Below are 24234 nucleotides of genomic sequence, written 5' to 3' on the forward strand. Positions count from 1 at the left end.
AAACAATTCATGAGGTAATTATAACCGCGCCCGGTCACATGACCTCATCGTATCCATCAGCTGAGAATGAGACATAACCGGAGGACATCGTATCAGTCTGTGCAGAACAGCGCGCAGGTAACAAAGGAAAGAACGCCATGAAAACCGCATGATCAAAAAACTGTGACTGCCCCCCAATACAGCAATCCCCCCATGTCACGGCAAGAGCAGACTGATCCGCTGTTCAGGAAAGCTGGTGGCAGAGGCTGCCATGTCTACTATATGGGTCACTCAGCTTTCCCAGATACAGATAAGTCAAGGATTAATATTTACTGGGGAGTTCTGCCTCTGATCTGCGCTCAATATGAAGGAACTGATAACGTGACAGACGCGTCGCCAGCTCTCCCGGACCGCGGTTATAAGAGACGCCAGAACAGCGAGAAAACCAGGAGGAACCAACCCAACCCCCCCCCCCCCCCTATGATTATTAAAGGGACCACAGCACCTAAAACACTCCGCCTATAATAGTACTGGAGTGATATAAGAGGAGCGGCTGATATCAGTCACACATATGATGTAATGTCTCTGGAGGATATAATAGTACTGGAGTGATATAAGAGGAGCGGCTGATATCAGTCACATATGATGTAATGTCTCTGGAGGATATAATAGTGCTGAAGTGTTATATAAGAGGAGCGGCTGATATCAGTCACACATATGATGTAATGTCTCTGGAGGATATAATAGTGCTGGAGTGATATAAGAGGAGCAGCTGATATCAGTCACACATATGATGTAATGTCTCTGGAGGATATAATAGTACTGGAGTGATATAAGAGGAGCGGCTGATATCAGTCACACATATGATGTAATGTCTCTGGAGGATATAATAGTACTGGAGTGATATAAGAGGAGCGGCTGATATCAGTCACACATATGATGTAATGTCTCTGGAGGATATAATAGTGCTGGAGTGATATAAGAGGAGCGGCTGATATCAGTCACATATGATGTAATGTCTCTGGAGGATATAATAGTGCTGGAGTGTTATAAGAGGAGCGGCTGATATCAGTCACATATGATGTAATGTCTCTGGAGGATATAATAGTACTGGAGCATTATAAGAGGAGCGGCTGATATCAGTCACATATGATGTAATGTCTCTGGAGGATATAATAGTGCTGGAGTGATATAAGAGGAGCGGCTGATATCAGTCACACATATGATGTAATGTCTCTGGAGGATATAATAGTACTGGAGTGATATAAGAGGAGCGGCTGATATCAGTCACATATATGATGTAATGTCTCTGGAGGATATAATAGTACTGGAGCATTATAAGAGGAGCGGCTGATATCAGTCACATATGATGTAATGTCTCTGGAGGATATAATAGTGCTGGAGTGATATAAGAGGAGCGGCTGATATCAGTCACACATATGATGTAATGTCTCTGGAGGATATAATAGTACTGGAGTGATATAAGAGGAGCGGCTGATATCAGTCACACATATGATGTAATGTCTCTGGAGGATATAATAGTACTGGAGTGATATAAGAGGAGGGGCTGATATCAGTCACACATATGATGTAATGTCTCTGGAGGATAGAATAGTGCTGGAGTGATATAAGAGGAGGGGCTGATATCAGTCACACATATGATGTAATGTCTCTGGAGGATATAATAGTACTGGAGTGATATAAGAGGAGCGGCTGATATCAGTCACACATGATGTAATGTCTCTGGAGGATATAATAGTGCTGGAGTGATATAAGAGGAGCGGCTGATATCAGTCACATATATGATGTAATGTCTCTGGAGGATATAATAGTGCTGGAGTGATATAAGAGGAGCGGCTGATATCAGTCACACATATGATGTAATGTCTCTGGAGGATATAATAGTGCTGGAGTGATATAAGAGGAGCGGCTGATATCAGTCACACATATGATGTAATGTCTGGAGGATATAATAGTGCTGGAGTGATATAAGAGGAGCGGCTGATATCAGTCACATATGATGTAATGTCTCTGGAGGATATAATAGTGCTGGAGTGATATAAGAGGAGCGGCTGATATCAGTCATATGATGTAATGTCTCTGGAGGATATAATAGTGCTGGAGTGTTCTAAGAGGAGCGGCTGATATCAGTCACATATGATGTAATGTCTCTGGAGGATATAATAGTGCTGGAGTGATATAAGAGGAGCGGCTGATATCAGTCACACATATGATGTAATGTCTCTGGGGATATAATAGTGCTGGAGTGTTATAAGAGGAGCGGCTGATATCAGTCACATATGATGTAATGTCTCTGGAGGATATAATAGTGCTGGAGTGATATAAGAGGAGCGGCTGATATCAGTCATATGATGTAATGTCTCTGGAGGATATAATAGTGCTGGAGTGTTCTAAGAGGAGCGGCTGATATCAGTCACATATATGATGTAATGTCTCTGGAGGATATAATAGTACTGGAGTGATATAAGAGGAGCGGCTGATATCAGTCACACATATGATGTAATGTCTGGAGGATATAATAGTGCTGGAGTGTTATAAGAGGAGCGGCTGATATCAGTCACACATATGATGTAATGTCTGGAGGATATAATAGTGCTGGAGTGATATAAGAGGAGCGGCTGATATCAGTCACATATGATGTAATGTCTCTGGAGGATATAATAGTACTGGAGTGTTATAAGAGGAGCGGCTGATATCAGTCACATATGATGTAATGTCTCTGGAGGATATAATAGTACTGGAGTGATATAAGAGGAGCGGCTGATATCAGTCACATATGATGTAATGTCTCTGGAGGATATAATAGTACTGGAGTGTTATAAGAGGAGCGGCTGATATCAGTCATATGATGTAATGTCTCTGGAGGATATAATAGTGCTGGAGTGTTCTAAGAGGAGCGGCTGATATCAGTCACATATGATGTAATGTCTCTGGAGGATATAATAGTGCTGGAGTGATATAAGAGGAGCGGCTGATATCCGTCACATATGATGTAATGTCTCTGGAGGATATAATAGTGTTGGAGTGATATAAGAGGAGCGGCTGATATCAGTCACACATATGATGTAATGTCTCTGGAGGATATAATAGTACTGGAGTGATATAAGAGGAGCGGCTGATATCAGTCACATATGATGTAATGTCTCTGGAGGATATAATAGTGCTGGAGTGATATAAGAGGAGCTGCTGATATCAGTCACATATGATGTAATGTCTCTGGAGGATATAATAGTGCTGGAGTGTTATAAGAGGAGCGGCTGATATCAGTCACATATGATGTAATGTCTGGGGGATATAATAGTACTGGAGTGTTATAAGAGGAGCGGCTGATATCAGTCACACATATGATGTAATGTCTCTGGAGGATATAATAGTGCTGGAGTGTTATAAGAGGAGCAGCTGATATCAGTCACACATATGATGTAATGTCTGGAGGATATAATAGTGCTGGAGTGATATAAGAGGAGCGGCTGATATCAGTCACACATATGATGTAATGTCTCTGGAGGATATAATAGTACTGGAGTGTTATAAGAGGAGCGGCTGATATCAGTCACACATATGATGTAATGTCTGGAGGATATAATAGTGCTGGAGTGATATAAGAGGAGCGGCTGGTATCAGTCACACATATGATGTAATGTCTCTGGAGGATATAATAGTACTGGAGTGATCTAAGAGGAGCGGCTGATATCAGTCACATATGATGTAATGTCTCTGGAGGATATAATAGTACTGGAGTGATATAAGAGGAGCGGCTGATATCAGTCACATATGATGTAATGTCTCTGGAGGATATAATAGTGCTGGAGTGTTGTAAGAGGAGCGGCTGATATCAGTCACATATGATGTAATGTCTCTGGAGGATATAATAGTACTGGAGTGTTATAAGAGGAGCGGCTGATATCAGTCACACATATGATGTAATGTCTGGAGGATATAATAGTGCTGGAGTGTTATAAGAGGAGCGGCTGATATCAGTCACACATATGATGTAATGTCTGGAGGATATAATAGTGCTGGAGTGATATAAGAGGAGCGGCTGATATCAGTCACATATGATGTAATGTCTCTGGAGGATATAATAGTACTGGAGTGTTATAAGAGGAGCGGCTGATATCAGTCACATATGATGTAATGTCTCTGGAGGATATAATAGTACTGGAGTGATATAAGAGGAGCGGCTGATATCAGTCACATATGATGTAATGTCTCTGGAGGATATAATAGTACTGGAGTGTTATAAGAGGAGCGGCTGATATCAGTCATATGATGTAATGTCTCTGGAGGATATAATAGTGCTGGAGTGTTCTAAGAGGAGCGGCTGATATCAGTCACATATGATGTAATGTCTCTGGAGGATATAATAGTGCTGGAGTGATATAAGAGGAGCGGCTGATATCCGTCACATATGATGTAATGTCTCTGGAGGATATAATAGTGTTGGAGTGATATAAGAGGAGCGGCTGATATCAGTCACACATATGATGTAATGTCTCTGGAGGATATAATAGTACTGGAGTGATATAAGAGGAGCGGCTGATATCAGTCACATATGATGTAATGTCTCTGGAGGATATAATAGTGCTGGAGTGATATAAGAGGAGCTGCTGATATCAGTCACATATGATGTAATGTCTCTGGAGGATATAATAGTGCTGGAGTGTTATAAGAGGAGCGGCTGATATCAGTCACATATGATGTAATGTCTGGGGGATATAATAGTACTGGAGTGTTATAAGAGGAGCGGCTGATATCAGTCACACATATGATGTAATGTCTCTGGAGGATATAATAGTGCTGGAGTGTTATAAGAGGAGCAGCTGATATCAGTCACACATATGATGTAATGTCTGGAGGATATAATAGTGCTGGAGTGATATAAGAGGAGCGGCTGATATCAGTCACACATATGATGTAATGTCTCTGGAGGATATAATAGTACTGGAGTGTTATAAGAGGAGCGGCTGATATCAGTCACACATATGATGTAATGTCTGGAGGATATAATAGTGCTGGAGTGATATAAGAGGAGCGGCTGGTATCAGTCACACATATGATGTAATGTCTCTGGAGGATATAATAGTACTGGAGTGATCTAAGAGGAGCGGCTGATATCAGTCACATATGATGTAATGTCTCTGGAGGATATAATAGTACTGGAGTGATATAAGAGGAGCGGCTGATATCAGTCACATATGATGTAATGTCTCTGGAGGATATAATAGTGCTGGAGTGTTGTAAGAGGAGCGGCTGATATCAGTCACATATGATGTAATGTCTCTGGAGGATATAATAGTACTGGAGTGTTATAAGAGGAGCGGCTGATATCAGTCACACATGATGTAATGTCTCTGGAGGATATAATAGTACTGGAGTGATATAAGAGGAGCGGCTGATATCAGTCACACATATGATGTAATGTCTCTGGAGGATATAATAGTGCTGGAGTGTTATAAGAGGAGCGGCTGATATCAGTCACATATATGATGTAATGTCTCTGGAGGATATAATAGTGCTGGAGTGTTATAAGAGGAGCGGCTGATATCAGTCACACATATGATGTAATGTCTGGAGGATATAATAGTACTGGAGTGATATAAGAGGAGCGGCTGATATCAGTCACACATATGATGTAATGTCTCTGGAGGATATAATAGTACTGGAGTGATATAAGAGGAGCGGCTGATATCAGTCACACATATGATGTAATGTCTCTGGAGGATATAATAGTATTGGAGTGATATAAGAGGAGCAGCTGATATCAGTCACACATATGATGTAATGTCTCTGGAGGATATAATAGTACTGGAGTGATATAAGAGGAGCGGCTGATATCAGTCACACATATGATGTAATGTCTCTGGAGGATATAATAGTGCTGGAGTGATATAAGAGGAGCGGCTGATATCAGTCACACATGATGTAATGTCTCTGGAGGATATAATAGTGCTGGAGTGATATAAGAGGAGCGGATGATATCAGTCACATATGATGTAATGTCTCTGGAGGATATAATAGTGCTGGAGTGTTATAAGAGGAGCGGCTGATATCAGTCACACATATGATGTAATGTCTCTGGAGGATATAATAGTGCTGGAGTGTTATAAGAGGAGCGGCTGATATCAGTCACATATATGATGTAATGTCTGGAGGATATAATAGTGCTGGAGTGATATAAGAGGAGCGGCTGATATCAGTCACACATATGATGTAATGTCTCTGGAGGATATAATAGTACTGGAGTGATATAAGAGGAGCGGCTGATATCAGTCACATATGATGTAATGTCTCTGGAGGATATAATAGTGCTGGAGTGTTATAAGAGGAGCGGCTGATATCAGTCACATATATATGATGCAATGTCTCTGGAGGATATAATAGTGCTGGAGTGATATAAGAGGAGCGGCTGATATCAGTCACATATGATGTAATGTCTCTGGAGGATATAATAGTACTGGAGTGATATAAGAGGAGCGGCTGATATCAGTCACACATATTATGTAATGTCTCTGGAGGATATAATAGTGCTGGAGTGTTATAAGAGGAGCGGCTGATATCAGTCACATATGATGTAATGTCTCTGGAGGATATAATAGTACTGGAGTGATATAAGAGGAGCGGCTGATATCAGTCACACATATGATGTAATGTCTCTGGAGGATATAATAGTACTGGAGTGTTATAAGAGGAGCGGCTGATATCAGTCACATATGATGTAATGTCTCTGGAGGATATAATAGTGCTGGAGTGATATAAGAGGAGCGGCTGATATCAGTCACACATATGATGTAATGTCTCTGGAGGATATAATAGTGCTGGAGTGATATAAGAGGAGCGGCTGATATCAGTCACATATGATGTAATGTCTCTGGAGGATATAATAGTACTGGAGTGTTATAAGAGGAGCGGCTGATATCAGTCACACATATGATGTAATGTCTCTGGAGGATATAATAGTACTGGAGTGATATAAGAGGAGCGGCTGATATCAGTCACATATGATGTAATGTCTCTGGAGGATATAATAGTGCTGGAGTGATATAAGAGGAGCGGCTGATATCAGTCACATATGATGTAATGTCTCTGGAGGATATAATAGTGCTGGAGTGATATAAGAGGACCGGCTGATATCAGTCACACATATAATGTAATGTCTCTGGAGGATATAATAGTACTGGAGTGATATAAGAGGAGCGGCTGATATCAGTCATACATGATGTAATGTCTCTGGAGGATATAATAGTGCTGGAGTGATATAAGAGGAGCGGCTGATATCAGTCACATATGATGTAATGTCTCTGGAGGATATAATAGTGCTGGAGTGATATAAGAGGACCGGCTGATATCAGTCACACATATAATGTAATGTCTCTGGAGGATATAATAGTACTGGAGTGATATAAGAGGAGCGGCTGATATCAGTCACACATATGATGTAATGTCTCTGGAGGATATAATAGTACTGGAGATAAATGACATACAGTAGTTGTCATGGGGACGGGGAGCTTTCTATACCTCCTGTCAATGGTCAGCAACTCAATAGCCTGAATTGGCTGATAACAGAGAACTATAGATCGTATACAGCTGTACTATATTCAGCCTGACCTCTGCCTAGAACCGCTGATAACAGGAATCAATAGACTGCACAGCAAATGGAAGAAAACCAGATTGCAGTGTTCGTATCCCTTTAAGAAAATAAATGAGCGCACAGTGTATAAAACCTAAAATGTTGTATAGATGATCGGACTACAAGACGGGGGAACTTTAAAAAAAGCTAATTTAAATGCATTCAGGGTCTGGAGAAAGTTGGGTGTCCCTGTAGTTAGTGGTCGTCACTTTGCAGCTGCAGAGACTGAGAAATGGCGGAAAATTACAGGACGACGGTCAAATGAGTTTTAATTGGGTGATGTCCCTTTAAATATAACACTCACCGGCAGATCCACGCTGACGTCACTTCCATCCAGGAGGGAAACTCTACATGTGATGATGGACCTGGCATCTCCAGCGGCTGGTATGTGGGTGACTGCTCTCTGGGCTTCCCGAAAACGTTCCTTCTCCACATGCCGGCGCATGGACCGGCGCCCAAGCGTGCGCCGGAAAAAGCTCAACATCTTTTGGCTGCAGAAAACAAAGAAAAAGCGTAAAAAACCCAAATTTATACGTTTAAAAAAAAAAAAAAAAAGTAAAATGATAAATCTTTAAAGTGACAGCGACAATTGTCACCGCAGACGGATTCTGAACTGAGGAGGTGAACGAGCGGAGAGGCCGTCACTGGAGACGCTGACGCCGCCCGCTGCTGCTGTCTACGGCAAGAGATCTGCAGAAACCGGTGACTCATCCCCAGATATAAACCGGTTTCACCAAATAAATGTAAGAGAACGAGACGGAGTCTTATGTCGCAACACGGAGAACGGTGTCACCCCCAAACCTGCAGATAAAGGACACCAAACTACAGGGGGAGAAGCCGGCGGTGATCACTGCTCCACCCGACCGCGGGGACGTAAAACAGCGCCATATCCCATAGTCAAACATTAGCGCCGATAAAGCAGAATATCGCACTGCGCACGAACGCAACACAAAGCGCGAGAATCAGAATGAGTTACAGGGGAATTCACACCTCACAGGACGGACAGGAATGTCTTGACCTGCACCGAAGAATGGGCTCATGGCGAGGCGGCGGCCGCATCCAGCCAGGGACACATGGAGAGGCGGCGGCCGCATCCAGCCAGGGACACATGGAGAGGCGGCGGCCGCTACCAGCCAGGGACACATGGAGAGGCGGCGGCCGCTACCAGCCAGGGACACATGGAGAGGCGGCGGCCGCTACCAGCCAGGGACACATGGAGAGGCGGCTCCGTACAGCGGCCATTATACCGCGTATGGGCACAGCTATAATCAGTGACTCCGGCTTAGCTGTAATATCTATTGGAGTCTGAGCAAGTCTGGAATCCACTGGAGGATCAGTATGCTACTTTGTTCTCCATGCTTTACACTGCAGCTCTGCTTGTTCAGATTGGCTGCTGTGTAGAACACAAGATCAGCAGGATTCAGTACATGGAGAGCGGATTCCTATTACACGGACGACAGATTATAAAATACAAGCAACTAAACCAAAAAAGATCAGGAAACTGCTGCACAAAGATGGAGGAGGAGCCTCGATAAGTGGGAGGATCCTGGTGATTGATTAGAATAACGTTATATTCGCCATCTCTAGCCTGCGTGTCAGTGATGTAACATTCAGATTGTAAGCTCTGCAGACAACGCTGCCACTTTATCAATAACAGAATCCAGATAATGTTGATCAAAATCTGTGGCACTGCAAGTTCTTCTGGGTGCTTTGGGTCGGGGTCCCACCCCGTAAATATAAAAGAGGTAAACTCAAGCACTCCTTAGGTTAATTTGCAAGAAAGTGTTTTTATTTAGAATAAGGCAATAACTAATAACGTTTCGGCCGCTGGTCAATAGAGAATAGACGCATAACCACGGTACTCGGTACTTATACAATTAGCGTCGTACACCAAGACTATTCTCTATGGACCAGCGGCCGAAACGTTATGTATTGCCTTATTCTAAATAAAAACACTTCATTGCAAATTAACCTAAGGAGTGCTTGAGTTTACCTCTAACAGAATCCCGATAACGGCACTGCGCCGGAAATATCCGGGATAAAACAGACATCAAGATAACGCCCCAAAACGAAAATACATGTTATAATGATGGGGACCCAGAAGCCGCACCTTCATCATCAACAGGGCAGCAAACCCCCTACACATCTACTGGGCACAAACACGACGCCCGTGCCGACAGAACCATCGTTTCTCCAGACCTCCCCACCCGTGTACTCGTCTGCAGCACATCGCACCAGAGAACAATCCATGATGGCAGCTCCTCTATACTACACCACACAGGAGAGCTGACAGCTCCTCTATACTACACCACACAGGAGAGCCGACAGCTCCTCTATCCTACACCACACAGGAGAGCTGACAGATCCTCTATACTACACCACACAGGAGAGCTGACAGATCCTCTATACTACACCACACAGGAGAGCTGGCAGCTCCTCTATACTACACCACAGAGGAGAGCTGACAGATCCTCTATACTACACCACACAGGAGAGCTGACAGCTCCTCTATACTACACCACACAGGAGAACTGACAGCTCCTCTATACTACACCACACAGGAGAGCTGACAGCTCCTCTATACTACACCACACAGGAGAACTGACAGCTCCTCTATACTACACCACACAGGAGAGCTGACAGATCCTCTATACTACACCACACAGGAGAGCTGACAGCTCCTCTATACTACACCACACAGGAGAGCTGACAGATCCTCTATACTACACCACACAGGAGAGCTGACAGATCCTCTATACTACACCACACAGGAGAGCGGACAGCTCCTCTATACTACACCACACAGGAGAGCTGACAGCTCCTCTATACTACACCACACAGGAGAGCTGACAGCTCCTCTATACTACACCACACAGGAGAGCTGACAGATCCTCTATACTACACCACACAGGAGAGCTGACAGCTCCTCTATACTACACCACACAGGAGAGCTGACAGATTCTGTATATTACACCACACAGGAGAGCTGACAGCTCCTCTATACTACACCACACAGGAGAGCTGACAGATCCTCTATACTACACCACACAGGAGAGCTGACAGCTCCTCTATACTACACCACACAGGAGAGCTGACAGCTCCTCTATACTACACCACACAGGAGAGCTGACAGCTCCTCTATACTACACCACACGGGAGAGCTGACAGCTCCTCTATACTACACCACACGGGAGAGCTGACAGCTCCTCTATACTACACCACACAGGAGAGCTGACAGCTCCTCTATACTACACCACACAGGAGAGCTGACAGATCCTCTATACTACACCACACGGGAGAGCTGACAGCTCCTCTATACTACACCACACAGGAGAGCTGACAGCTCCTCTATACTACACCACACAGGAGAGCTGACAGCTCCTCTATACTACACCACACAGGAGAGCTGACAGATCCTCTATACTACACCACACGGGAGAGCTGACAGCTCCTCTATACTACACCACAGGAGAGCTGACAGATCCTCTATATTACACCACACAGGATAGCGGACAGCTCCTCTATACTACACCACACAGGAGAGCTGACAGATCCTCTATATTACACCACACAGGAGAACTGACAGCTCCTCTATACTGCACCACACAGGAGAGCTGACAGCTCCTCTATACTACACCACACAGGAGAGCTGACAGATCCTCTATACTACACCACACGGGAGAGCTGACAGCTCCTCTATACTACACCACAGGAGAGCTGACAGATCCTCTATATTACACCACACAGGATAGCGGACAGCTCCTCTATACTACACCACACAGGAGAGCTGACAGATCCTCTATATTACACCACACAGGAGAACTGACAGCTCCTCTATACTGCACCACACGGGAGAGCTGACAGCTCCTCTATACTACACCACACGGGAGAGCTGACAGATCCTCTATACTACACCACACAGGAGAGCTGACAGATCCTCTATACTACACACACAGGAGAGCTGACAGATCCTCTATACTACACCACACAGGAGAGCTGACAGCTCCTCTACACTACACCACACAGGAGAGCTGACAGCTCCTCTATACTACACCACACAGGTTAGCTGACAGATCCTCTATACTGCACCACACAGGAGAGCTGACAGCTCCTCTATACTACACCACACAGGAAAGCAGACAGCTCCTCTGTACTACACCACACAGGAGAGCCGACAGATCCTCTATACTACACCACACAGGAGAGCCGACAGCTCCTCTATACTACACCACACAGGAGAGCTGACAGATCCTCTATACTACACCACACAGGAGAGCTGACAGATCCTCTATACTACACCACACAGGAGAGCTGACAGATCCTCTATACTACACCACACAGGAGAGCTGACAGCTCCTCTATACTACACCACGCAGGAGAGATGACAGATCCTCTATACTACACCACACAGGATAGCTGACAGCTCCTCTATACTACACCACACAGGAGAGCTGACAGCTCCTCTATACTACACCACACAGGAGAGCCGACAGCTCCTCTATACTACACCACACGGGAGAGCTGACAGCTCCTCTATACTACACCACACGGGATAGCTGACAGCTCCTCTATACTACACCACACAGGAGAGCTAACAGCTCCTCTATAACACACCACATAGGAGAGCTGACAGATCCTCTATACTACACCACACAGGAGAGCTGACAGCTCCTCTATACTACACCACACAGGAGAGCTGACAGCTCGCCTATACTACACCACACAGGAGAGCTGACAGCTCGCCTATACTACACCACACAGGAGAGCTGACAGCTCCTCTATACTACACCACAGGAGAGCTGACAGATCCTCTATACTACACCACACGGGAGAGCTGACAGATCCTCTATACTACACCACAGGAGAACTGACAGATCCTCTATACTACACCACACGGGAGAGCTGACAGCTCCTCTATACTACACCACACAGGAGAACTGACAGCTCCTCTATACTACACCACAGGAGAGCTGACAGATCCTCTATACTACACCACAGGAGAGCTGACAGATCCTCTATACTACACCACACAGGAGAGCTGACAGCTCCTCTATACTACACCACACAGGAGAGCTGACTGCACCTCTATACTACACCACACAGGAGAGCTGACAGATCCTTTATACCACACCACACAGGAGAGCTGACAGCTCCTCTATACTACACCACACAGGAGAGCTGACAGCTCCTCTATACTACACCACACAGGAGAGCTGACAGCTCCTCTATACTACACCACACAGGATAGCTGACAGATCCTCTATATTACACCACACAGGAGAACTGACAGCTCCTCTATACTACACCACACGGGAGAGCTGACAGCTCCTCTATACTACACCACACGGGAGAGCTGACAGCTCCTCTATACTACACCACACAGGAGAACTGACAGCTCCTCTATACTACACCACACAGGAGAACTGACAGCTCCTCTATACTACACCACAGGAGAGCTGACAGATCCTCTATACTACACCACAGGAGAGCTGACAGATCCTCTATACTACACCACACAGGAGAGCTGACAGCTCCTCTATACTACACCACACAGGAGAGCTGACTGCACCTCTATACTACACCACACAGGAGAGCTGACAGATCCTTTATACCACACCACACAGGAGAGCTGACAGCTCCTCTATACTACACCACACAGGAGAGCTGACAGCTCCTCTATACTACACCACACAGGAGAGCTGACAGCTCCTCTATACTACACCACACAGGAGAGCTAACAGCTCCTCTATATTACACCAAAAATTGGAGCCGAAAAAAAACAAAAAAAAAACTGAAATCCCAATATTTCTGTAGAATCATAATGACGGGACTGCGGCTGCTCCTCTAAAATATGAACGGCTTATAGAACTGCAGGGATTAGGTCCTGCAGGTAACAATGATGGGCGGCATCTTCCTTGGTCCCTCAGTGATTGATGCCCAGAAAACGGACGACCCCTTTTTAACAATCACTTTTGGAAGACACAGGAGGAGACATTCACCTGCAGCAGAGTCACCTGAGCAAACACCCAGAACAAAGATCATCACAGTCACGAAACAGATAACCCTGCCCCGAAACAGATAACCCTGCCCCCGCTCTCCATCACTGGGAAGTTCACTGATCATGTTTGCAGTCACGGTGAGGAGACAATCACTCCCAGCAGATAATTATCTACAGCAACAGTGGAAGTATTAATACTAAACGGATCATTCAGGTAATGGCAGAGGAGCCCACAGACCGGTAGCGTCTAACCTGTAGTGAAACTACAACTCTCAGCATGGCCTGACAACACTAACCCCCGCTATAGACCTAATCATAAGTAGAGCTCATTATAAACTGCAGATATAGCAGGTGCTGAGGATAAGGACTGTGGTGGGAGGTGATGTGCCCAGCCCCCGCTCAGTCCAGCATGCCATGGTGCCAGGGAGAACTACTGAGGGGTCGGTGCAAACCTCTACACAGATGACCGGGCCCGGTGCGTTTCTTTAGCGGTCAGCAGAAGAAATCACGACGGAAAGATGACGCGGATGTGAACAGTTACAGATAATAGAATGATCTCCGTCCTCCCCCGTTTTATTATTTGGATGGTTTCTGAGTCGTCACCTCCGTGTGATCCATCTAATACCCGCTGCCCAGGTCCTGCCCCGGCCCACCACACAGATAACACAGCGGCGGCGTAACGTGTATACAGATAATGGGATACAATGTAGCGCACAGCTGACAGTCTGCCCCCCCCCCCATTATCACACAGCCTTCCCTCCCCCGCTGCATCATCATCAATAAACTATTGTAAACTGTAACAAAAAACTAAAACGTAGTGTTACGTATGAAAGCGTCCTTAAAGGAGCAGCAGCGTTATAAGAGGACGAGGAGGCAGGACATAGGATCATGGGGCAGGGGAGGTTTCTGCAGTTCCGGTCACCTGTCCCCAATTGAAGCTCACTACAGTCCACCTCAACCCTGAATGGCTGATAACAGGGAGCAATAGATTATATTCACCTGCACAGCAAATAGAGGTAAGACGGACCGCAGGTGGAGTGTTCCTTAGGTCAACGGTCCCCAACCTTTTTTGCACCAAGGACTAATTTCACGTAAGAATTTTGCGGGGAGGGGGGAAGAGTTCACACGTTGCGTAAATACAGCGAGTTTTTCAAAACGGAATACGTTGCGTAAAATCCGCAGAAAATACAGTAGCAGCGAAGTGGATGAGATCAAAAAAATCTCCGCGTGCTGAGTTAATAGGGAGCAGAAAAAACGCTCAGAAATTGACCTGCGGTGCGGAATTTTATTCCGCAGCATGTGAATTGTATTTGCGTAAACGCTGCTTATTTGTAGCCGGTTTTCCCCATTAAATTCAATAGGAGGTAAATCCCGCAACAAACCGCAGCGTTTACGCAAATTAATAAAAAAATAAATAAAAAAAAAAATCTTACTTACCCAGAAGTCTGCGTTTTTTCCTCCAGGCCGGCGTCCTGGGATGACGTTTCATCCTGTGTGACCGCCGCTGCAGCCAATCACAGGCCAATCACAGGCTGCAGCCAATCAATCACAGGGGGGGGGGGGGTCACTGCACTGCTTTAGGTGACACCGTTACTCTTTACAAAACACAAGCAAAGAAAGGGTTTCCCGGGGGCAAGAATTTGAGCGGCCCCTTGAATTGTACCCACTGCTGATGTGTCATAGATGGCGCATGTAGGATGTGCCCCCCACTCACCAGCAGGAGGGGACCCCCCACCCTGGCAGGCTCCCAAGAAGTCTCTGAGCTACATTTGGGAAGACGGCCATAGACTTCATTATGTACAACTCTGCGACTAGAAGTGCCCTCGAAGGGTTAACAAGCAGCAGAGGGGAACACAAACCAGGACCCGACTACACAGGGGTCGCTTGTAGTCTGTAACCATGGGGACACATCGGTCTTCATGGGAGCAGTGGAAACGCGTTGCATGTAAATGTCTACAGACGCCGAACAGAACGGGGGGGGGCTCGGAACGGAACGTTTAGTGGTTGAAAGTCAAACAGAAAAATAAGAAACTAAAACATGAAATAAATCGGATATTATGAGGACGTGAGACGGGGGATGGGTCAGGGGCATGAGGTCCGAGCCAATCACAGACTACTCTCCCGCCAATACGAATATCACACATGACTGGAGCGACAGACAGTAGTCCCTATGGATGGTGCATGCTGGGAAATATCGCGCCTTGTATGGTCTCACGTGGATTTTTCTATAGTAAACGCCACAATCTTACAGATAAACGTCCGCCGCGCAGATTTCCATTAACAAAACTAGTGATAAATTGGAACAACGATCGTTCAGTCCACGGAGCCGCGTGACCCCAGGACAGACGCGGACGGAGGGGTCACATGACACGAAACAATGAACGATTCCGCACTTTTTAGTATAACGCCAGTTCATTCATTGCGGTTTTTAAATGATTAATTGTCGCACGGTTTTGCAGGTAAACCGCGATATTCCTCCGCAAATCAATCTGAAAACGGCATAGATTGTGGAAAACTGCGTGTCGCACCGTTACCGCCGCACCATGTGACCCAGCCCAAGAAAACGCCACGAGCGCTGAGGAGCCGGAGATCGCGATTATTATCTGATATATTAGAAACGACTGGAAAGATCCTGGACATGGATCGGATCATCCAGGTGATTATTATGGGATAGATCGGGCTCTGGGTCGGTTCTGATCGTCCAGATGTCCATCATGGGATAGATCAGTCTATAGATCGGTTCTGATCGTCCAGCTGCTCATTATGGGATAGATCGGTCTATGGATCGGTTCTGATCGTACAGCTGCTCATTATGGGATAGATCGGGCTCTGGGTCGGACTGCAGCTCTGTGGCCGATCTCCAGACTGAACAGCCCGGACTGTGCCACAACCTGGATCATAATAACAGATCTGACAACACGGAGGCTCCTGGGATTGAGCTCCAGACAAGCGCTGCGCTCCCCACACGGTCCGGGGCAGCAAGTGCTGCGCAGCAGGGGGGTCGTTACATTGTATCGGGGGATCTCAGACTGATACATTGTGCTACGTACGTGTTCTCTCCATGCAGCGCTCACCTCGGCGTGCGGTCCCGGCTGCGGACGGTGATACCCGCTCCACTCTCCACATCTCCCAGGAAATGGCGTCTGGAGCAGCAGGAGCCGAGGGCTTAAAAGGGCGACACCGCCCAGCGGCAAGTGGGGTCCACAGAGGGGGAGGGGTGGAAGAGGAATTCTCCCAAAAACTATCGGATACTGGGACAGAAGAAATCTCTTCATTGTATTATTTATTACATTATTATTTATATTTATCTATTATATTGTTTATTATATTATAATTTATTATTTTGTTTGTTATTTGTTTTCTGTTCCTGATATTTATAAAATAAGAACTCTGGGGGAGATTTAGGCCTTGTTCACACAGTGCAGATTTGATGCAGATTCTGCATGTATTAACAGAACTTAAAGAGTCTCTGTCACCAGATTAGAAGCGCCCCCCTGTCTCCTACATAGTCTGATCGGCGCTGTAATGTAGAGAACAGCAGTGGTTTTTATTTAGAAAAACGATAATTTTTGAGCAATTTTAGCTTTAGTTTCTTAACCCCTTCCCGTCGTAAACAACTTTCAGATTTTCATTTTCGTTTCTTCCTCCCCACATTCCAGAAGCCATAACGTCTTTATTTTTCCGTCTATATAATCCTATGAGGGCTGATTTTTGCGGGACGAGTTGTAGTTTTTCGTAGCACCATTTATTGTGCCGTATAATGTACTAGGAAACGGGCAAAAAATTATTTGTGGGGTAGAAAATGAAAAAAACAGCGATTCCTCCATGGTTTTTTGCGCTTCGTTTTTACTGAATTCACTGTGCAATTAAAACAACATGTTACCTTTATTCTGCGGGTCAATACGATTGCGGCGATACCAAATATATATCGTTTTTTCTATATTTTGCTACTTCTACATGTAAAAAAGAAAATAACTTTTTTGATTAAGTGGTATGAGGGCTTATTATTTGCGGGATAAGCTGTAGTTTTTAATAATACCATTTTGGGGTACATGCGACGGTTTGATCACTTTTTATTTCATTTTTTGTGGGAGATGAGGTGACCAAAAAATAGACATTCTGGCGGTTACAATTATTTTTTTTACGGCGTTCACCGTGCGGGTTAAATCATTATATATTGTAATAGTTCAGACTTTTGCGGACGCGGCGATACCAATTGTGTTTATTTATTTATTTTTTTACTATGCTCTAGGGGGGAAATGGGGGTTTTTTGAACTTTTAATTTAAAAAAATTTTTTACACCAAAAAAAAATTTATTGAACTCATTTTTACTTTTTTTATTAGTTAGGGACTTCAACCAGCGATCGTTAGATACTAATGTATTGCTGTATACCGTGATTCTGACAGGCCAGAGGCAGGGCTTAATAGGTGTACAAAGATGGCGGACCTGGGGGCGTTCATTAAGCCCCCAGGCAGCCATAGCAACCATCGCCCCCCCGCGATTGCGTTGCGGGGGGCACGATGAGCTGTTAGAAGGGGTCGCCCTCATCTTTCTGACGATTTAAATGCTGCGGTCAGTATTGACCGCAGCATTTAACGAGTTAAACTAGCGGGATCGCGCTCGAGCGCGATGCCGCTAGTTACTCTGAAGTGTCGACTGCAACATACAGCCGACACCGTCATCGTATGGAGCGAGCTCACTGCGTGAGCACGCTCCATACGTCCCCTACCCGACTTTGGCGTATGGATACGTCAAATGTCAGGAAGGGGTTAAAGACCAACTGGGCGTGTTTTTACTTTTGACCAAGTGGGTGTTGTAAAGAGGAGTGTATGACGCTGACCAATCAGTGAGCAATCAGTGAGCAATCAGTGACCAATCAGTGACCAATCAGCCTCATACACTTCTCATTGTTCCAGCCCAGCTTCTTTCACTTCACAATCACACTGGACTGTGGATCATGCTGGGCTGGAACAATGAGAAGTGTATGAGGCTGATTGATCACTGATTGATCACTGATTGGTCACTGATTGGTCACTGATTGCTCACTGATTGGTCACTGATTGGTCAGCGTCATACACTCCTCTGTACAACACCCACTTGGTCAAAAGTAAAAACACGCCCAGTTGGTCTTTAAAGGACGAGTGTCACGGAAAAAAAATTTTTTATATCAATTTGCATTTAGTATTTTATTATAAAATCTTTTATTTATTTGTGTGTTTGTGTTTTACTTTTTTATATTTTTTAACTTTTTCTTCCCTATGGGGGCTGCCATTTTTTTTTTCTTCTCTGTATGTGTCGATTAACGACACATACAGACATGGAATACGGCACATACAGCCCCATAGAGAATGATAACGGGAGCCGTTCCATTCACTATAGTGTACGCCGTCTGTGTGGGAACGGTGCATGCGCCGCTCCCACACAGACCAAAAGTCAGGTCTTCGCTAGAGGGAAATCCGGCGCCATGTTCATGTCGACCGGAAGACGCGGCCGGACTGTGAGATGACGACTTCCGGTCGTGGCTTCCGGACTTGTGTTCTGAAGCAAGCACTTGGAGAGGAGGAAGCGGACGGACCGCAGGAGCAGGTAAGGGATTTCTATGTATGTTCGTGTTTCAGTGTGTTTTACTAGTGTATGTAAACCTTCTACACTGTGTGTTAGCTCAAAAAATGGCGGCACACAGTGTAGGAGGTTAGACCGTTCAATCCCCTCGTTTCTCCCGGCACTAGCCAGGATAAAGGAGGGGGGATTCTCAGAGCTCACTAGAGCGAGTGAGTATTCCCAAATTTTGCAGCATAAAGCAATGTGGTTGCTTTACCACATGCAATGCTGCAATTTTGGGAATTGCTCCATCTAGTGACCAGCACTGGGAAATGTTATAAATTAGAATCTAATTTATAATATTTCCTGACTCATGAAAAAATTAAAAAATTTTGAATAGTGTATGAATGATTAAATTTCTAGAGACACTTTCCCTTTAAGAAACAAAATCTAAACTAGCTCATAATTTGCTCAAAAATGATCGTTTTTCAAAATAAAAGCCACTGCTGTTCTCTACATTCCAGCGCCGATCACATTATGTAGGAGACCGGGCACTTCTAATCTGGTGACAGAGACTCTTTAAAGAGAAGAAATATATAAATGAAGGTCTTATAGTTTTACTCTTCTGGATTCAATTTTGATTTTAGCTTAAAAAATACCAGCAAAGTTTGCAGAAAATGTGAGAATGGTTAAATACTGTGGAGCCCGGGCCTAAAATACAGCCGTCATTATATCGGACACGTCCAGGGGTGCAGTGTGTGCCCACAAATCACGCCCACTTCAGTTATTTTCTTCAGGGTGAGATCCGTTTTCTTTATCTGATATCACCCTGACACCTTCATTTCTATGGGGCCGCGCACACTTCCGTTGTTTTGACGGTTCTGTTCGTCCATTCCGTCAACATTAATCCATGCCCTACTTTTGTCCGTCGTTCAGTGACCGCGGGGCCCATTGAAGTCTATCCGTGTGCCGTCCGTTTTTCACGGATCCGTCGCTAAGCAACGGCAGGGCGTGCCAAAGTTCCCAGCATTCAACACACAAGATGGAATTTAACGGACCGTTTAAAACGGAAGCACGCGGAGTGACAACGTACACGCGGATCCGTTTTAAACGGACGTGAAAACGGTGAAGGATGTGCGTGCGCACGAGGCCAGTCCCGTATTATATATAATAATAATATATAAAAAAGCTCTTTTAAATAAATATATTTTAAAGTAAACTCATAAGTGTCCGGTCCCCTAAGGCTGGTAATTGTCCCTGATCGCCGATTCCTCCAGGGATTGTCATGTGACACGTAGAATATTTGCAGCAGGAGGATAAAATAGTCCCAGGTCTGGATCATGTACTGAGCAAAGGCTGAAACTTCTACCTGTCTGTGGAATCTCATTGTAAAATTTAAAGGGGCAACGCCACTTCACCGCGATCATTTGAAGTAAAAAAAAATTAAAAACTGTCTAGTTTGGGTCAAACACCTTTCCATTTGGAATGCAACCCCCATCGTATAAACAATTGGAAGAGGGTTGATCCCAAACCCAGCTACATTGTTCCAAAAATAACAATCCATGGAGCTGCCGGGTGTATCTATATAGACTCTTATTTGTTGCATTTAGTCCTGAGAGTCATGTCTGGATCTAACCTTATCTTTTCGGGTGGTGATGAGCGGGGTCACCCATTTTGAGGCCTGTGGGAATTGGGGAAATCAGGTGTTAAGTGATGCAGTAAATAGTATGAGATGATTTCTGCTCCTCTCCGCATTGATTTCCGGGATGCGCCAAATTCTTGTATTGTGTCGATTAATTCAGTTTCCTGCATTTACAAATTTTCCCTATTTTTAAAAATGATACATTTGTTAATCGCCAAAAATGGGCGTGGCTTATCACTGTGACATATGTATCAAATCATCGCAACAGTTAATTACGTAAAGAGATGGCGCCCGCATCTGAACGCTACACTTAAGGGGGTTTTACACGGGGCGAATATCGGGCAGGTCATTAGTTCATATAACACTCGTTGCCGATAATTGCCCTGTGTAAAAACGGCAGCGATCAGCAGATAAACGGGCAAACACTGGATCGTCTGCCGGTCGTATCGTTTTAAAAAAGTAAAATATTGTCGTTGTCGGCGGCGCATCTTGGTGTGTAAACCGGAGACGCGCTGCCGACATGATAATAATGGACAGGGACGGGAGATCGGAGTAACGAGCGCTCATCCCCATCTATAGATCCGTGTGACAGGAGCAAACGAGCGCCGATCAACAATGTCTCATTGATCGGCGCTCGCCGCACCGGCTGAATAGCGGCCGCTGGAAAAGAACCTTTACCTTTCCAGTTCAGGTTGTGACATATTGTGAAATTACATTTTTGATCCAGGATTCCCGGAATGTTCCGACATCCCGCACTCACGTTGCCTCGCACCCTCCGCCTCTTCTTCTTTATCAGCCGCGGAGGGTGTGGAGGAAGGCGAGGAACACACAGAGACTTCTTGTAGCGCTACCGATTGATTTTTGACTATTGAGCCGCAGCTGCAGTCCAAAGGGAATTGCATGAAATCTTGTGGACTGCAGCTGTCAATTCATAGTAAAAAATCAATCAGTAGCGGCTACAAGAAGTCTCCGTGCAGCTTATTTATAATATGACTGCAGGATCAGACTACATTGGAATTGTTTATAGTCTGTTACCATGGAGACACATAGATCTGTAGAGGAGCTGTGGACACATGACGGGAGATTCTTTGTAAAGTTTCATTTTTTGTTTTAGATGCATTCGATTTGACCGCGTTCTCAGTGTCCGGCTGAATGTGACATCTTAATAGAAATAAATAACGAAAATAGCAGCGCACATTGGAGATGAATGACAGGACGGGCGGAGTCGTTGTCCACAAACACCCCGGATATATATATATATATATATATGACTCCTGCATCTAAGGAACCGTCTCATTGTTTTTTCCACTGATAAATCGCTCTCAGCGTTCTGTGTTCAAGATGAGGACAAAAACAAGACGTGAGAGGAGGGGAAGGCTCGTCTGTTTATACAGCTGCTCGTGATGTGGAGGGGAAGCCCACGGACATGGACCACGGCCTAAACTGCCTGCGGACTATAGACAACTCAGTCATCTACATTCATAGACAGACACACATACACTATATGGAAAACAATAGTGCCCCCCCCCTCTCTTAATCATTGTATCCCGGTGCCCCCCCCCCCCGGTGTATAACATCCGGCACTCGGCCTGCGGTCACGTTACAGACATTAGTGGTAGAACGGATCGTGGTAAAGAGATCAGTGGCCTCCAGCGCGGTCCTGTAATAGGACGTCACCGGGGGAACACGTCTGTTCCGGACATTTCTTCCCTCCTCGATATTCTGCGTCACCTGTGACTGATATTATTGTAAAGTAGAGGGAACCGCCGCAACTCAGCCACGAAGTGCAGACCACGTAAAGTGACAGAGCGGGGGGGGGGGGGGGGGGAGTGCTGAGGAGCAAGTGCAGAAAAGTCACCAACACCCCGCTGACTCTATAACTGCAGAGTACAGACCTCCTCTGGTATTAACATCCCCACACTGTGCCCGGGGGCTTCATGGCATGGGGGGGGGGGGAGAACTTGACTGTCCGCACAGAGCTCTGACCTTAACCCCATCCAACACCTTTGTGATGAATTAGAACGGAGATTAGGAGCCCGGCCCCCTCCCCCAACATCAGTGTCTGACCTCAATAATAATCCGAATGAATAGTAAAAATTTCCACAGACACCCCAAAATCTTTTTGAAAGCCCCCAGAAGAATGGAAGATGTTTTAGCTGAAAAATGGGGAGCAACTGCATATTAATGTCTAAGGATTTACAATAGGACGTCATAAAAGCTCCTGTAGTGTCATATGGAGGTGTCCCAATACTTTTCTCAGTACAGTGTATATATATGTGTGTGTGTATATATATATATATATATATATACACACACACAGACACACACACTTTTATATATATATATACACACACACACACACACACACACACACTTTTATATATACACACAAACACAGCTGTCACATATATATACATACCATTCCCCGTCAAATGTTTGGACACCTTTTCATTCCATGGTTCTTATCTTTTTATATGATGGAACATATGGAATTAAGTGGTAAACAAAAAAGTGTTAAACAAACCATGTTTTATATTTTACAATCTTCAGAGTCGTCCCCTTTTGCTTTGATGACGCTCCGCACACTCTTGCCATTCTCTCCATCGTCTTCATGAGGTCGTCACCTGGAATGGTTTTCAATGATCAGTTTTGCCTTGTCAAGAGTTTGTTTGTTGAGTTTCTTCATAACGTGTTAGAGACCGTCAGTCGTGTTGTCTAGAGGTCGGATTCACGCTTCTTCTATTCAACTACCGTCCTAATCCACATTATGGCAAGAACCAGTGAAGTAAAGAGAAGCGACAGTCCACCATTACTATAAGGCCCTATTCACACGACAGGGTTTCCCGGCCGTCACACGGCCACTGTAGGAACAATAGACCCCAAATGGAGCTATTCACACAACCGATTTTTTTGACGGCCCCGGGAAGCTGGGCCGTCAATAAATGGGCCATGCCCTATTTTTGCCCGTTCTTCCATAGAAGTCTATGGGGCCGGGTAATACATGGCCATCACTTGAATGTGTTCCGAGTGACGGCCGTGTCTTCCGTTGCTCGTTCTCTCCTCCTCACAGTGCAAAGTGCATGTGAGGAGGAGGAGGAGGGTATGGGATTCCGCTCCAGAAGTCCCTGACTTCACTGTCCATATATGTCAGGTACTTCTCCTGGAACGGTGGTGCTATCTACAGAAATGTAGGGGGGTGCCATCTATGGGGGGGTGCTATGTAAAAGGGTCCTGTGTGGCACTACCTACAGGGGTCTGTGTGGCACTACCTACAGGGGGCACTGTGGCATTACCTACAGGGGGGCTGTGTGGCACTACCTATAGGGGGGCTGTGGCAGTATCTACAGGGGGCTGTGGCACTACCTAAAGGGGGGCTGTGGCATTACCTACAGGGGGCTGTGTGGCACGACCTACAGGGGGGC

The 24234-nt window shown here is 45.3% G+C and overlaps 1 protein-coding gene across 1 annotated transcript in view; it reads right to left on the reverse strand.

Annotated features, from left to right (window-relative positions):
- The window catches only part of LOC142656132 (band 4.1-like protein 5), a 46331-nt gene extending 22833 nt beyond the window's left edge, over nt 1–23498 (reverse strand). The window contains exons 1-4 of the mRNA XM_075831024.1: nt 23437–23498; nt 21848–21973; nt 7935–8121; nt 39–97 (exon numbers count right to left, since the gene is read on the reverse strand). Coding sequence (XP_075687139.1) covers nt 39–97; nt 7935–8121; nt 21848–21973; nt 23437–23498 — 434 coding nt within the window. The remainder of the gene's footprint in view (nt 1–38; nt 98–7934; nt 8122–21847; nt 21974–23436) is intronic.
- Between the last annotated feature and the right edge of the window lie 736 nt (nt 23499–24234).

The sequence above is a fragment of the Rhinoderma darwinii genome, chromosome 6 (genome assembly GCF_050947455.1).
Source record: "Rhinoderma darwinii isolate aRhiDar2 chromosome 6, aRhiDar2.hap1, whole genome shotgun sequence".
NCBI classification, from domain to species: domain Eukaryota; kingdom Metazoa; phylum Chordata; class Amphibia; order Anura; family Rhinodermatidae; genus Rhinoderma; species Rhinoderma darwinii.